The 16,547-nt window shown below is 44.1% G+C and overlaps 1 protein-coding gene across 1 annotated transcript in view; it reads right to left on the bottom strand.

Moving 5' to 3' along the window:
• MYL3 (myosin light chain 3) overlaps nt 1–13,027 on the bottom strand; it is a 37,809-nt gene extending 24,782 nt beyond the window's left edge. The window contains exon 1 of the mRNA XM_051609965.1: nt 12,814–13,027. Coding sequence (XP_051465925.1) covers nt 12,814–12,936 — 123 coding nt within the window. The 5' untranslated portion in view covers nt 12,937–13,027. The remainder of the gene's footprint in view (nt 1–12,813) is intronic.
• Nucleotides 13,028–16,547: the final 3,520 nt, after the last annotated feature.

Genomic DNA, 16,547 nt, shown 5'->3' with positions numbered 1-16,547 from the left:
ACTTTGATGTTGCTGGTTTTAGTAATATCTAGCCTTTACCCAGCCACTTTGTCACTTGGAAACCTTACAGCAAAGTCACTTGGAAACCTTAAAACAACAGATAAGTCCCTGAGGGCTCCCAGAAGAGTGGGAGGAAGAAGATGGAGGTGGAGGAGCTCACAGTCTAACATCAGAAAGCTTTATATTTTGAGCCACCACAGCTTTAGGAGAGGTTGGGTTAGTTTCAGACCCAAAGGCCAAGAGCTTTTGCAGCAAGGTGGGTAGATCTCTCCAGAAAAGACATGTCCATGGAGAGGCTCTTCCCATGCTGCTGGTCTTGGTGCAGAGCTAACTGGGTACCTGCTTTTGTCCAGTCCAGAGCAGGTAACCACTGCATGTCTCTGTCTGAAAATTTGTGTAGATACACTCTGCCTTTACCTGCTGCCAGGGGGAACTGCTTTTAGGTATTTATATCAGCTCTACTCTTCTAGCACATCAAAACCCTTCATGAAAGCCCCTGTCAGAGCTATATTTGTCACTGTCCTCCCTTTGCTGCTGTAACATGGTAGCACAGAGATAGATCTTTACTCAAGGACATGGTTCCTGAGGTCACTTCTGGGGCTTGCAGAGTGAAGCCAAAGGGCTCCTTCACTTGGGAATTCACTTCACATGGAGATGCATTGCCCTGGGCCAGCGTGGCAAGGACTTGGTGACGGTTTCATAATCAGCCTGTGCCTGAGAAGGGCTGGGTGCAGGAGCAGGAGGAAAAGCACCACGTAATCATCTGGCTCCATGTCACATTCCCATCCAACTCACTGCCTTATGTGGGGTAGTCACAGGGGGCTAGTTCACAGGGTAGTTCCAGGGGGGAAGACCTACTAACACTTTTTTCTGTCCTGTCAGCACATACACTGGGGAAACATGCACCCAGGCACCTCTGCTCCAACAATAACAAAAGTTAGGAAAAAAACACCATGTCTGTTTCTTTTAAGAGCCACTGTTCCTCTCCACCCCCATCCCTCCTATAGCTACTCTCAACATTTTTTTCCCTTCTCCAAATTAATATTTAACAGGTTTATGGGAGGAATAAATACTCTGTTTCTGCAGTCCAGCTTTCCAGCAACTCAGGAAAAGTTAGCACTTTAGCCAGGGCCTTCTGCATGCTCTGAGCTGTGCATTTAATTTAAATTTAATAGTTATTGCACGTTACACAAATGACAATTAAAACCATATTGATTGAGGTTTAACAGCTATGTGAGAAATGCAGATCTTATTGCAGTGCTGCTCCATATCCAGAGTGTGCTTTTAATAACTCCCTGTTCATCAAGGGGCAGATTGGAAAGAGGAAAAGGAAAAGGCAAGGCTGGGAGGCACTGGCTGGAGCCATAATGTAAGGCTGTGGTCATGCAGCTCTCATTGCTTCCCACCTTGAGTATGCACCCTCATAGCATGAGATCTGCACACTGATCTTTTGCTTCCTTCCTCACCTATAAATCAAATAAAGACAGAGTCCACATCCACACCACGTGCTGAAGAGACAGACATGTTGCCTGAGATCTCAGAAGGTACATTTCCATGGCAGGATGTATTGCTGTAAGGGCTTTCTAGGTCAAGACCTACTGCAGAGCCACTTGAAAACCCCAGAAACTGTCAAAAGAGTTTGTTATTCTCTCATCTTCCCTTTTTCAAAAATCTGCAGACTTCATCCAGTGGCAAAACAGAAATAAACAACTTCTTGTGTCCTTGTTTGTCTGAGACAGAGACTGAAAAGAGAAAATGAACTGGGAAAATAACATCTACATTGAAATCCCCCTGTGAGAGCAATGAAATCCTTTCAAATCAATGCTTTGCTTTTATACAATTCTTTGCTTTGCACAATTTGCACAATTTCTGTCCTTCATGCAGAAGTGAAAAGCAGGCTGGGAAATACTGCAGAGAGACGAGGAGTGTATAAATATCAGGGTGGACAGATAAAGATGAGAAACATCCAGAAGTATGAGGGGAAGTGTAGAAGGAGCTGAAAAAACCAAACCTAGACACACCTGCAGAAAATCTTACTTTGATTTCAGCTGAGTCAGTAATGCTGGGCTATCCTTGGGCAGGGTTTAACCACTGCCACGACCTTTTCTTCTGTATCAGAGTAATGAAATGGATGGTGTTTGAGTTTCTGTAAAGAGATCATCGAATCAAGGAATTATAGAATTATTAAGGTTAGAAGAGACCTTCAAGATCATCAAGTCCAACCCTAATCCAACTACCACAACAACTAAACTATATCCTGAAGTGCCACATTTAAACACTTCTTGAACATGTGCAGGGATGGTGACTCCACCAGCTCCCTGGGCAGCCCATTCCAAGGCCTCACCACTCTTTCAGTAAAGAAACTTTTCCTAATATCCAACCTTAACCTTCCCTGGCACAATTGAAACCCATTTCCTCTCATCCTGTTACTAGTTACTTGGGAGAAGAGACCAACACCAGCCTCCCTACAACCTCCCTTCATCTTCTTTCCACAAGAGACTAAGGAAAGCCATGTTCAAAAAAATCTCACTGCACTCCTGGTTCTCAGCAATCCAGATGCAGCCTCAGAAAGCTGCACATTTTGCTTTCAATGCCCCAAGGTCTGAGAATTTAGGAATGCTGCAACTGTGATTTATTTCAAATAAAAAAGACCATATGGAACTGGACAGATTTTCATCTCTACACCCCTCACACCAAGCTGAGCTGCTTACAGGTTTGGTTGTGTGTGTCCCTGGGCCACAGACCTCAGATACTGCAAGAAAAAAGTTATTTTTTGTCAGCTGTGTGCCAAAGAATTGGAGAGGGAAACTGCCCAGAAAATTGATTTTTAAAAAATAAATAAATCATCCTACTGCTTATTTTACGGTGACACTGAGCAATTCCCAGATTTCCAGGGAAAAAGTCATGTTGATTAAGAATAAAAACATACTTGGTTTTTGTGTTCTACTTGATGACAGTTTTAGTTGGAAATGAGGGAGAAAAACGGTTCAGATCAGTCAAGATGTTCTCTTTTGCCCAAATGGAAGTAATTGCAACCATTACATATTTCTGGGTATTTTTTTTTATATGAAGGACAGAACCCTTCAAAATTACTAGTTGCTTTAGATCAAAAAAACCTAAACAGGGAATTTATATTAAAATAAGCTGAAACTGGTAATTTTCTTTATGCTTTTCAGATTTCATTTGGAAACTGTTTGCAAAATCTATACGCATTTGCAAAACCTTCTGGTACCACCAAGCTGTACTTTTCCAGTCTCCCCAAAAAGTATTTTTACTAGAAATGTCACCCAGTGAACAAGAGAGGTAGACAAAGACAGCCAGACTTTCAATGGCCCAGAAAATACATCTGGAAAGCTTCTTTAATTTGCTGAGCTATTCAGCTTTGGCTCTAAGAATGAGCAGAATATACCCCACAGAAACCCTTGGGCTGTGTTTTCATGCATTCTTGCTCACCATCTTACTGTTTCTTTGCAGTTCTGCATCCTGGCCTGCATCTCCTGAGGATCATCATGATGCTAAAGCCACAGGCACTTGAGTCAACCCACATCCCCTCTTCTGATGAAATAATTCTGGAGCGTGTCCAGAGAGGTAAGGGAGCTGGGGAAGGGGCTGGAGCACCAGTCTGAGCAGGAGCAGCTGAGGGAGCTGGGGGTGTCCAGCCTGGAGCCAAGGAGGCTGAGGGGAGACCTGCTGGCTCTGCAGCTGCCTGAGAGGAGGTTGGAGCCAGGGGGGTCGGGCTCTGCTCCCCAGGAACAAGGGATGGGACAAGAGGGAACGGCCTCAAGTTGTGCCAGGGGAGGTTGAGGTTGGATCTGGGGAACAATTCCTTCCTGGAAAGGGTTGTCAAGCCCTGGCCCAGGCTGCCCAGGCTGCCCAGGGCAGGGGGGGACTCCCCATCCCTGGAGGAATTTTAAAGACATGTAGATGTGATGCTTGGGAACATGGTTTAGAGGTAGCCTTGGCTGTCCTGGGTGAAAAGTTAGACTTGATGATCTTAAAGGTCTTTTCCAAGCAAAACAATTCTGTGATTCTGTGATTTCACTGGGTCAAAGCTGCACGTTGTTTCCTAACACTGAAACACGCTTTACATTTTCAGGCACTGATTCATTTCTGTCAAGCAAGCTGCCAAACCCATGTCATCCTGGGGCCAGCTGCTCTGAAGGGAGGGGCAGGAGGGAGAAAGGTGCTCTCTCCATTATTAAAAGCTGCCCCACAAAGGCCCTCTTGGCTGGGAACATCCTGAGCTTTCAGATTGACATGCAGTGTAATAAATAAAGGAGAGAATAAAAGAGCAGAGCTGCCTTCAGAAGCCTGCCAGGGCAGCATGGCTTTTTAACCATCCTTATCTCTGGGATCCGTCCAGAAGCACTGAAGAAAAATGTTACTGGGGATTTGTAAGTTTGACCATCACCTGGTTTTTCTGTGCAAGGCAGCATGTCTCAGCCACCAGCTCCTGAGGAAATCCCTTTGGTAGCTGCATACAACAGCTTCTCACAGGCAGGGAGGCTTTGGAGAGGGAACAGGGACTGTGATGACAGGCCTGACAGAATCTTCCAGCTCTCCTGAATATGAAGGGTGATCTCTCCAGGAGGATGATCATTTTCCAGCTCCCACTCAAAGCAACTGCTGCCCACCATAACCTGAAATCCTCAGCTCAGTTTTTTTTCCTAGCAAGGACCACAGGTTACTGAATTTGGATCCCTCCCAGCTCCAAGGAGATGCCAGATAGGGAGAATGCAGGTTTTTCTTTCAGGCATGGTAGAAATTGCTCAGGTTCAGAATCTTGAGGATGTCTTCTCTTCCATGGTCCTTCCAGGATTTTGGAGTAGGTCTATAATTTCTTTTAGAGTAGGACCTTGGGAAGAACTTCTAACATTCAGCAGCCTGTCTATACTGTGGAAAAGTCCCCAGACTGGTAGAAATCCAAACCAGTGGAGTGATACAGCACCAAACTAGATAGTTTTACTGGCTTGCACCCAGACACAGTCCAGCCCTGGCAGTGTCCCACTGGTGAGCACCAAATATTTGCAGTTCTCTTTAGCTGGGGCACAAAAAATGAGCTGCCAGGGCTCTTCACTGCATCCAGATCATTACTTGAGTGTGTCTATATTTCAGGGGCCCTCTTCTCTACCCTGCTTTATTAGATCTATCTTAGAAGTTCAACTTCAGGTGAAATGAATGAACTTCTGGAAGTGCCTGTTTCTCTTTAGCAGCTCAGATGGGAACCTAAAGTGACTAACCTGGCCTTGAATGCCTAACTAGTAGATGCCTGAAATACAAGAGGTGAATCCCACCTATTTTTGTTTGTTTCCTTTCTTTCTTTGTCATTGGTACCAAAATGCTTTTAACTAAGCAACAACTTTGCGCTCAGTAGAGCTCATCTGAGTCAAAATTTGCATATAGGATGCCAGATTAGATTAACAAACAGCCTTACACTCTCTAAAACAAGTGTTCGCAACACTCAGTGACATGAGAACTTAACAGATCATGCAGGAGCCTTTGACCTTCTTCACTCATCCTCGTATTTCCATTTGGGGTCAACTGAGCAGGGCAGAAGACCCTGGTTATCTGGGGTTTGTGTGGAACTTCTCCTCTTTTGTTCTTTTCTGGTTCTTCTGTTCCCATCACATGGAAGTCAGGACTCTTTGGTTCATTATTTTTCTAGTGCAAGAGTTAAGTGGGTCAACTGTTAACAAGTTGTGGAAAAATATTTAATAATGCAATTCAAACTTCCAGTGCCTCTCTGCACTTAGCTGCAGTGCTGGCTAAGACCCTGTGCTTGAGATAGCATCTTGAGCTTATGGACCCAAAGGTTTCAGGGTGCAGCTCCTTTTTCTTCAATATAACTGGCTGAGACAGCATCTCATCTAAACCAAATGTCTAAGTTCTCTCCTTAGAAGCCAGACTGAACTTTTTTTCCACTTTCAAATTTATTCATCACATCCTAAGGAGTATATCTGGTGTTTAAAATATATGACATCTGAAATCTTAGTCTGGAGTTGCAGGAGTTTGTAGTGTTATTATGGTGAGAAGGGAGCTGTCGCTGAGCATCTGAAGATATTTTCCCAGGTCTCTGAAATGTCTGAGCACATACCTAAGAGGCATTTACCACTTGCTAAATTAAAAATAAATCACTGTAAGCTTACAGAAGTTCTCACACCTTGCCAGAGCACTGGTTCATGGCAAGTGCCGTGAGTCAGAGGCAAATCCCATAAAACCCCAAAGGAAACATTTCCTCCTGACTTGCAATGGTGTCTCTTGCCTTTACTAAACTTTCCATCATTTGTGCCTGGGGCCTCCTCCAGACTCACTGCTCAAATTTCTCTGTGCATGAAAGGCTCAGGAAGAAACCACTGAGAGAGCAAGAGGCCCAGCATGGGCCTGGTTTAGCCTGGCAGGTGTCTGCCCACTTCAGAAACCTTCAAATATGTGAGCACAGGAGGGAAATTGCTCTCTAAAAATATTTCAACTGAGATGCACTCTAGGCCAACAATAATAATGGTGATGACAATGGAAATGTGTAGCACCTGGAAGGAATGAAACCAAGGGAAAAAAATAGGTTGGAGAGAGAAAGATGAGAGGGTGTTGGGATGTTGAAAATTTGTGGTGGCCAGCCTCAGTTGTCCTGATATCTGATCTTGGAGGCTCAGGCACACACATGCGAGTAAAGAGGCCCACATCACTTTTAAGGAAGACTTGGCCAACCTCTCCGCAAAATCTAACACCTTGACAAGTTTGAAAGTGGGAAAAGAGCTGCATCACCCCACATCTTACTAAAATATAACATGATTTCTTCTTGCAAGTTACATATGATGTGTGTACAATACATGGGATGTCTAGATGGGTTTGCTTTGAATCAGACAAGCCCTTAGTGGTTGGATGCCTTTACTATGTCCCAGGACATCATCTGCCAGACTCTCTAGGGAGTTCACTTAATCACCACCCATGGAGGTGTTTAAAAGAAGTGTAGATGTGGTGCTTAGGAATGTGCTTTAGCGCTGGACTTGGTAGACTTAGGCTCATGGTTGGACTTGATGATCTTACAGTACTTTTCCAACCAGAGTGATTCTGTGATCCTGTGATCTACTCAAAGGCCAAAAGTAATGGTCCCCACACTGAGCACTGTGATGCCCTGGGTGGCTCTAACACCCCCTATCTATCTGGTGCCCTGTTGACATACCTGTGGTTTCATGGTGTAACCACAGGTGAAAGGCTTTGAAGACACCTGTTCTGTTGTCTCTTCACCAGAGAGAAGGGATTGCTCAATATGCTGAGGTTCACATCACACCCACACTGGGGTGTCTTAACCTTGGCCCAGCAAATGCTTTTTTCTGGCAAGAAAATCCCCCCTTTCCTATCTCACCCCTGTTGTATCACGTTTTCCAGAGGTTTATGTGGTAAAGGACCTTACAGTCCTGCCACCAGCCAGCTACAAGCTTGTCCATGGCTGAGCCGCTCATGCCGGAAGAGATGTGTGCCCATGTGCTCATACACTGGTTTCCTCACACATCCAGATAAAATAACTTCATTTGCACACTCAAAATCTCTCTCAAGTGGGCCAATACCTCACCTTTCTTACTCACAAAGAGCCTTTTTGCCTACAAAACACTTCACCTCTACAAGCAAACACACACACTCCCCTCTCTTCTTACGGAAGTCAGGGGTGTAGCTGAATTCCTCTCGCTGAATAAGAGGTACATTCAAAACCTCTCACACAGCTACAAAACTTCACAAAATCAGGGCACACACCCCACGGCTACAGATTGCACACACAAACCCCTCAAAAACTTGATTACAAAACCTCTGCCTCAGGCACAAAGGCACAAAACTGTCATGCTCCTTCATCCTCTCTTGTACACACCCTCATTACCCCCATAAACTGAATTTCTTTAATACAAACAAGTGTTTAATAGAGCATTTATTTCTCTCATGCACACTCATGCAACACATTTACCCTACAAATAAAACCATTTTTATCCACAAAGTAACTCCTGCCTTTTCAGCACTCTAAGCCCTTCTCACAGAGCTGTCCACTATTAACTCATATGTATTTCTCCCACGTCCAACCTCACTCTGAAATAGTCATTTCACTCACTTCAGCCCAGTATAAATTCTCCAGCAAGGCACTGAAGACTGCTCTGACAATCGCAACTAGCAGGGAATTTGTAGTTGAAATGGGGTTTCTCTCTGAAAACTAATCCATCTCCCCCAAGGGACATTTGCTTCCCTTCCCCTGGGCTGCAGACTGTCTGACCTCTGCTCATCCCTGCTTCTCACCGCCAAGGAGACTCACACATTCCCCCCTTGCACAAATCCTTTCCTGCAACCCTGTCATCACCCTTCAGCACACTCCATGCTTTGGAGATGAGCAGACAAGTCCTGCAAGATCTCATCTTTACTGGTGTTGCCCCATGCCTGTGTATTTCCCTCGTGGCTGCTCCCCTCCCTGATGCTCTTACATCTTTTCTCACAGAACGAGAAAGAAGTTTTTTGGTTTTGTTTTTGTTTTTAGCATCCCTGCAGATGTTCAGAAGCCTGCAGGGCTTTTCAGGTTTCACATGGCTTCAAGATCACAGCACTCCTCAAAAATAAATGATGACTGTTTTTTTTTCCCAGCCACCTGTAGTACTGCATGCTGCTACAATAGGAGTATCAAGTGATGGCTGGGGAAAATGTGGTTACTAAGGACAGCTCTCTCTGGTAAGCTGTGTCCCTTCCAGGACCTCATGTACACCAGCTGTCTCTCTGTGGCCTTTCTGTATCCAGGACTCACTGGACTTGGAGCACACGTCATCTCAGCTAACTTTAGCTGCTGAAATGTTGGCACCCAAATACCTGCCTCATCTCCTCTTGTCACCAGATCGGCATCTCCCAAGGGCATCCATCCTGACAAAGGTGTTTATCACTGCAGCAAGGGGCAAACCCCTAGAGAGTTTCTCCCTGTTTATTATAGATTATTTAAGATCATTGATCAGCTTTCCAGTGGTTAAAGCTAGAGGAGCCAGTCCCACTTTCTGTGTCCATAACAATAAAAGGATGAATCCTGTTTTTCATTTGCATCATTTGCAGTCGGGTTTTCAGGAGAGTGGAATGTGTTTCTGGCAAAATGGATGAGAAAGATGGAAAAGACAATCTTCATGTTACCAGATCTCTTTGGGACAATCTGTTCCTCAAAAAGGTTCAGGGGCCATTCCACAGAAGTACATTTTCCCTTAAAATAAAAAACTTCCTCATGAACTCAGCCAAAGTTTAACAGAAAAAAAGACACACAAACCCCCTCCCCCCAAAAAACCTCTTTTCTATGAGTTGCAAACAACATTCAATCACACCCAATCTACTCTGAAAATTTCTAAGTATTGGATCAAATCCTGTGGGAATATACGTGTGAGCAACATTAACATTTTAGAATAACTGCATTTACTCAGGGGGCCATATCTCACATTGAGGCCACATTAACTGACATCCCAATGGAGACCCAACAGATTGAGACCATGGAGAAGCAAGAGAAAACCAATGGGAAAACATAAGATGATTCTGGAGTGCAGAATAATGTTCTTAGACCATTATCATGACAGTAGACTCTAACAGTCAGGAAAACTGAAGAAGCTTTTTTTCTACCACAGAAACACTCTGGCTTTGAGACTTCTTAGCATCTAAGACACATCTCCAAAAAAAGTTAAAACCTTCCAAATATAACATTGTGCAATAAGAGCTAAGAATAAACATTGGAAAATTGAGATATTCCCATCAAAGATGCAGTTTGAAAATTTTTAACGTTTTGTTTTGATACGAGTCTGTTTTCCCCTCCTTTATTTAACTATAGTTTATCTTCTGCATGAAAATAAGAACCAGTTTCACCCTGGAATGCAGAAATGAGACACTTGGAGAATTTCAAAACTCATTAAAACACTTTTTTTCAAATGTTGGATGATGATCCGGGGAGGTATTCTGATCTATACCAGATGACCTGAGCTCCACCAAAGCTAGGTTTCTGACACAGATCCAACCCATCGTGTACAAATAGCTGCAATTTTGACAGCTGCATTTTTGGATGAAAAACATTTAATTGAAAACTTCCCAGGAAAACTTCTCTAGAGAATATCATCTCCCTTTGCTATGAGTTCTGGAGAAACAAATAATTGCCCCAGACCCAAGCTATGCATCTACCAATGCTTTCCCTAGTCCAGTTTTGTGTGTACTAGATAATGGGATATTCTTTGTAGAGATGAAGGGATGTTGTCTCAGGAGTACTGGTTTTACTTAATTTTCAGGAACTCAATACATATTTTTTCACACTTTAAATAAACATGATAAGAGCCCATAATTGCAAATTGTGCTGGAGGGAAAAATAGGAATTTGGGTGAATAAGACTGCAGAGTGAGTAAGTTTTGAAAAAAATAATAATGCAGAAATAGATTAGTTTTAAATCCTACTGGGGTGAAAATGTATTTGATGATTTTGAAATTGTGATGACTGCTAGGATGCATCACTATTTTTGAGCAGTACCAGTTTGGGGTTTGGGTTTGTTTGTTCTTTGTTTTGTTGATTTTTTTTTTTTTTTAATTACAACTCATCTTTCTACTGGACTTAGCTGCCCTTCATACCACAATGTCATGGTATCCCAGCTGAATAATACCACAATGTGAAGGTATCTGTGCCCTCTGAGTGAAGTTATTGCAATTACCCCCTCCTCCTTTTACAGTTGCAGGAATGTTAAGTACAGAGATGTTAGCAGAGAGCTGGATGCCACCACGTACCACTTGCCCAAGGTCACGATGGAAGTCATTCTCAGAAGCAAATGGTTTCAGCAGCCTGGGATTTACCAGGCACCCAGGAGAGCTGCTGCAGTGTGCTCAGGAGGCACACTGAAGGGTCAGGGTAACATATTCCCTTTCTGACATCGTTTTTTGTGGTTCTCTGAGGGGGAAATTTTACTTTAAAAAGTAACAAGAAAAAAATAAAAATAAAGCTAACAAGAGAGTGTTCCAGAGACATTCATCCCTGGTCTCAGCTCTGAGGAGCTGATGGCTTGGATGGCAGTGGCATTCTGTCCATTTTCCTCTTTGGCAATATGTCATGACTTGTGTCACGTCCTCTGGCTCACCACAAACACAGGTGATCATCACAGAATCATAGCACGGTTTGGGTTGGAAGGGACCTTAAAGATTATCTAGTCCCAACCCCCCTGCATGGGCAGGGACACCTCCCACCAGATCAGGTTGCTCAAGGTCCCAGCCAACCTGCCCTTGAAGATCTCCAGGGAGGGGGCATCCACAACCTTCCTGGGCAGCTTGTTCCAGCATCTCACCACCCTCACAGGAAAGATCTTTCTCCTAATGTCCAACCTATGTCTAACCTAATGCCCACCAGGACTCCTCTGTTGTTTGCCCGGTTTCTTGTAAAAGCAGGAAAGTATCTGGCTGCTTTAAACTGATCAACAAAATATAATTGATTGACACCCAGTCATTGCCTGGCCCAATGCCCCATGAGAAAGAAACCTGTGAGATGCTGTAAAGCTCCTCTTCTTTTCCCCAAGGGCAATGCCTTTTCGCAGAGGACAATTCCTGAAAGACAATGCCCTGCAAAGAAATCCTGCCATGTCTTGCAATGTCTATCTGTCATGTGGTATTTACTGCACAAACAAAATGGGAAAGCTGCTCCACAAGGTGCATTCAGTGGTCCCTGACATTGCATGTGAATGAGTGTGGTGCAGAAGGAGAACTGTTGATCTTTAGATCTTTATTTGGTTTTTGAGTATTTAAAAATCAAGTGTCATGTTCTGACAATCCATTTCATAGTCATTTCCATAAGAATACAGAATTTCTTTCTCCTTATTCTCTGACAAAATTCTTTTGAACTAAAAGAATCACTCTTAGCTACCTGCTTTTCAGCATCATTTCACTGGAATGATCTACTTCACAGCTTTAAAACCTTGAGTGTTTCCTCAACATGGGCAGCTCCCTATCGATGGGGTGGTTCACTGAAAGGGCAACATGATGCCAGTTAGGCAGCTCAGGGTTAGTGACCCCATATTCTCTCAAAACCTATTTCTGAAATGGCCTTGAAAACCTAATCTTGTCCTTACACATTTGAGAAAACCTCAGCAAACCCTGCTGAGATCAGCAGTGAGGCTTTCCAGCACATAATTCTCTGAAGGAGGAGTAAGAGAAGCCTTGTGCCCTTTGGAGGAAACCCTAGGGCATAACCTGAAAGTAGGAGGTTTTTCAGGCAATCAGGATTTTTGCCCAAGTTCCTCCCTGCCTTCCAAAACACACAGACAGGCACATGGGCCCTTTGCCATTCACTTGGGCTTTTCTGGAAAACCAAAGGTGATGTCACTGCCTCACTTTAAGGAATTCCCAGGCTGGTGTTGTCTACCAAAACAATGCATTGAAGGCAGAGAGAAATTAAATCAACCCGTCAAACCCGCTCCAAGCCTACAATATAGTTACTGGTCAGCCCTGAGTACAGTCAAGCCTTCCTGGCACCTCCCTGCAATCCCTCCTGCAGAGGAGCAGCACGCTTCCCACTGAGCGTGCAATAACCTTTGCAACTTTGGGGATCAGACAAACAAGTCTGAACATCCTCAGATAAAACAAAATTCAGCTCTTAGCTTCTCTGTTTAGCAGAGCACCCAATGACTTTGCTCCCAGTCCTATTCTGCCTGTGACAATTGCTTTTGCTGCTCACTTTCTGCTCAAAACCAGGAGCTGCTTTTGGAGAAGGTCATCTTGAGCGCACCATCACCAGAACCACCACCGACCCAAGCCCCACCAGCCTGCTTCCTCCCCTACCAAGACAAAAGATACATACTTTGACAGAAGCTGGGTTAAATTCAACTTCTTTTTTGGGTTCTGGTTCTGCTGGTTTAGGTGCTGGTTTGGGTTCTTCCTTCTTAGGTTCAGCCTTCTTAGGTTCAGGCTTCTTTGGTGCCATGTTGGTTTGCTGATGGGCTGCTTCAGGAAAGGAGAGAAGGAGACAGAGAGGAAAGAGGTGGCTGCTGCAGGATAAATCACCACAGGTCTTTATCTCTGGCCAGTCTCTTAAAGTCACACATTGTGTCACTCTCAGACCTGTCACATGCCAGAGCTGACAATAGGGCCACTGCTATAAAAGGACAAGACATCTACGGGGCTATTTTAGAGCCATGGGACAGGGCATCGTTACGAATTAGCACCTAAATGGAAAGAGAGTTTGGGGATTTTAGGGCTGAGGCTGGCTCTGGGTCAAACATTTTTGGTGTGCTTGGGTATGCCTGTACGTGTACAAGGTTGGGTTACAACCCAGGTGCTATCCATGGGTTTTTTCCTCCCCAGAGCCGTGCTGACACTTATTTTCCCAGCTCACTCTTTCAGGCTGGATGGCACCCCTGGCCTTTGTTGTGCCACGGTTCGTTAATAGACAAGCACAAAATTATATTTAGACATGAGGATGAGCCTATATGGGAAGTTCTCCATCAACCTGTCAGCTGGCACAGGGATGAATCCATGCCCCAGATCATACACCAGTCTTCTCCTGGGAAGCTGTAAAGTACCAGTATTGCTTACAGCAGAAAGCATCTAGCCAGCAGTGAAACACACACACATCTACACACAGGGGCTCTGATAGCACTGTCTGTCTCTGAGTACATCCTCATGGCTGAGATTTTCCAGACCATTTTAGGGACTTGAATGCCAAATTCCCATTCAAATAACTAAGATAAGGGTGTCCAGTTGAAGCCTTTCTAATCCCAGCTTCACTTTGATTTAAATATCCCCCCCTTCAAAGCAGAATGGAGTTAACCATTTTCAGATCTCTATTTGGTTAAGTCATTTTTCTAAATCAGGAGGTCACTCTCTGCCACACAGTCTTTTCCACATTGCCTAGAGTTTGGTTTTTTTTTCTCCAAAGAAACATCATGCCCTGTGAAAAGACAACCAGCCACCTAATCACAAAGTATTTGCAAGGGGATCCATGCTGACATTTCAAATAAATAGCAATTGAATCATATATATCTGGTTTTCTTATTTACTGTGAAATTCTGATTATCTCTCATCCAGCCCCCTTTGAGACCTGCTTTTCCTAACACTGCTGTCAGCCTGACCCCCAGTGCCTGCCTCTCTGCACTCCTCTGTTCCTGGGTGGCTTTGCTGGAAGAGGCTTGTGCTTTATGGCACCCAGCTGCTCCCAGGTCATGGCACATCCCTGACTGGCAGTACACAATGAAGAGCAACATGAATACTATGCAGAAAACTGACCACCTCTGTTAAGCTGCTGTCTCCACCACAGCTTCAGCAAGTGAAAATGGTTGGGAATCATGGAACCATATAACTGTTTTGATTGGAAAAGCCCTTTAGGATCAGCAAGTCCAACCTTTAACCAAGCACTGCCAAGTCCACCACTAAACCATGTCCCCAAGCATCATGTCTGCATGTCTTTAAAACCCCTCCAGGGATGGGGTCTCTACCACTGCCCTGGCAGCCTGTTCCAGTGCATGACAACCCTTTCAGGGAAGACTTTTTCCTAATACCCAATCTAAACATCCTTGGCAAGACTTGAGGCTATTTCCTTTGGTTCTATTACTTGTTACTTGGGAGAAGAGACCAATACCCACATTGCTACAATCTCCTTTCATGTAGTTGTAGAGCTTGTAGAGAAACCTGGAGAGAGTTGTAGAGAATCCTAGAGAGACTGGAGAAGGAATGGAGAAGGGCTGATCTTTGTGTCTGTACATTGTAGCATGCAGGTCCATATCCTACCTGAATCAGAAACTGCTTTGTGATTTCAGGTTGGAGGGAATGCCACAATAAATACATCACTGCAACAGCCAGATTGCCACAGTAAAGATAATTTGTGCTTTTTGGATACTGGGAAGCAAAGTTCACTCCCTTAATCAAAGAGGACACTTCAGGAACACTGTCTGTAGCAGGAGTCATGAGCTGCTCCTGACCAAGCTGGTGAGATATTTTGGTGTTTCAGGGTTTAAGGGACTGCGTGGAGAATTGCATTTTGCCCTGCATCTTCTCACCTTCCAGGAAACTCAATTCTGGTCCTCTCCACAGGGCTGGTGGTACAGAAGGGATGTGTCATCATGAGAAGTGGTGTGGAGATCTGTCTGCTCACTCTTACCAGACCAGACTCTAGTCCTCTTTAGTTGTCACTGTCACAAATCCACTGTGATGGAGCCCGCCAGTCCCAATCCATGTGGTCACCTGAGGAACAAGTTTCTCACAGCAACATGACAACATACTGATCTACTCACTATGGCCATTGCAGTGAGGGGAGCAGTTTCCGTAAGGTAGAAACATGTCCCATACATGTCTCAAATACCAGAGGGTATCAGAAATGGATCTAGACACACCAATATAGGCAAATTAATCCCATACCCCGTGAATTAATAAGCTGCAGGACATCTACACAGCTCTGGAGAGACCATGGTAGGCAGAAGCATCTCAAATGACACCAGAAACTTGCATTTAAGCAACGTAATGAAGCTTCAGCTTAAAGTGACACATCTGCCTCGTGCTGAATGTATGGACTAGTTCTCATTGACTCTGATGGGAGCAGAGCCACACAGTTCACAGAAAGATATTTACACTGTAGACATTGAAATTCAGTGAGATGAACCCAACCTGGGCTCAATTCCATCTTTTGAGATTGCTTCATATTGCAAAGCCCTAGGGTAAAGGTTTTTCTGCAGGTTGCTATTTCTCACTTGTCCCATTTCTGTCAAGAGTGAAGTGTGGAAAGCATTTGATGTACCTTGTTGATCAGAAAAAGAAATCTCAGCAAACACTGAAAGCAGTAGACATTTCTGCAAAGAAATACCAGAAATCTTGCATTGTTTTCCTGCCCTGTAAAAAGTTTTGCTGCATTGATTTCTGCATTGAAATAAGTCATGGCTGGAGAATTGTAAGAGCTTTCTACAGACCCAAAGAACTACCAGGGAGTCATTTCACCATGTTCCCCCACTACAGACTTCTTGATGGACATTGCAGGAGCCAACACAGACCCAGGAAATTCTGGATTCTGAAAATTCAAAGCAGCAGAACTGGAGAGCAAATTAGTATGTGCCCTGAGAGCAGCTGTAACCACCAGGGCAGCATCTAAGCAGACACCAGCCTAAACACATAAGTGTGTTTTACCCAACATTTGAAAGAGGCATCAAGTCTTATTCCTGAGCTGAAAAAAGCACTGGAATATATCAGGCAATGAAACTGTCAGCAAAAGCTCAACAGCTGCTTGGAATCTTGTCACCTCCACCTCTGCAAGATGAGACCATAATAACCAGGAGGCTAGTATTTCACTTTCTCTTCTGAATTCCACAGATCAGCCATAGTTGTGGGGTTTGTTGGTGGGGGTTTCTCTTTTTCCTTCAGCTATTATCTAATAAAAAGACATAAGAAAAATAATAACAAAGGCAATTCAGAAAGGTGGCTGAAAATTCACCTCAGTCAGGTTCTCAGCCAAAATTCAGTAGTCATATTGGTATACAAAGATTATCTCAATATCACAGAATCACAGAATGATGGGGGTTGGAAGGACCATCTGGAGATCATCTAGTCCAA

Source organism: Apus apus, chromosome 2 (genome assembly GCF_020740795.1).
Source record: "Apus apus isolate bApuApu2 chromosome 2, bApuApu2.pri.cur, whole genome shotgun sequence".
In the NCBI taxonomy this organism is placed as follows: Eukaryota; Metazoa; Chordata; class Aves; order Apodiformes; family Apodidae; genus Apus; species Apus apus.
Note: the sequence above shows the minus strand (reverse complement) of the source record. Positions and strands in the feature narration are given on the sequence as shown.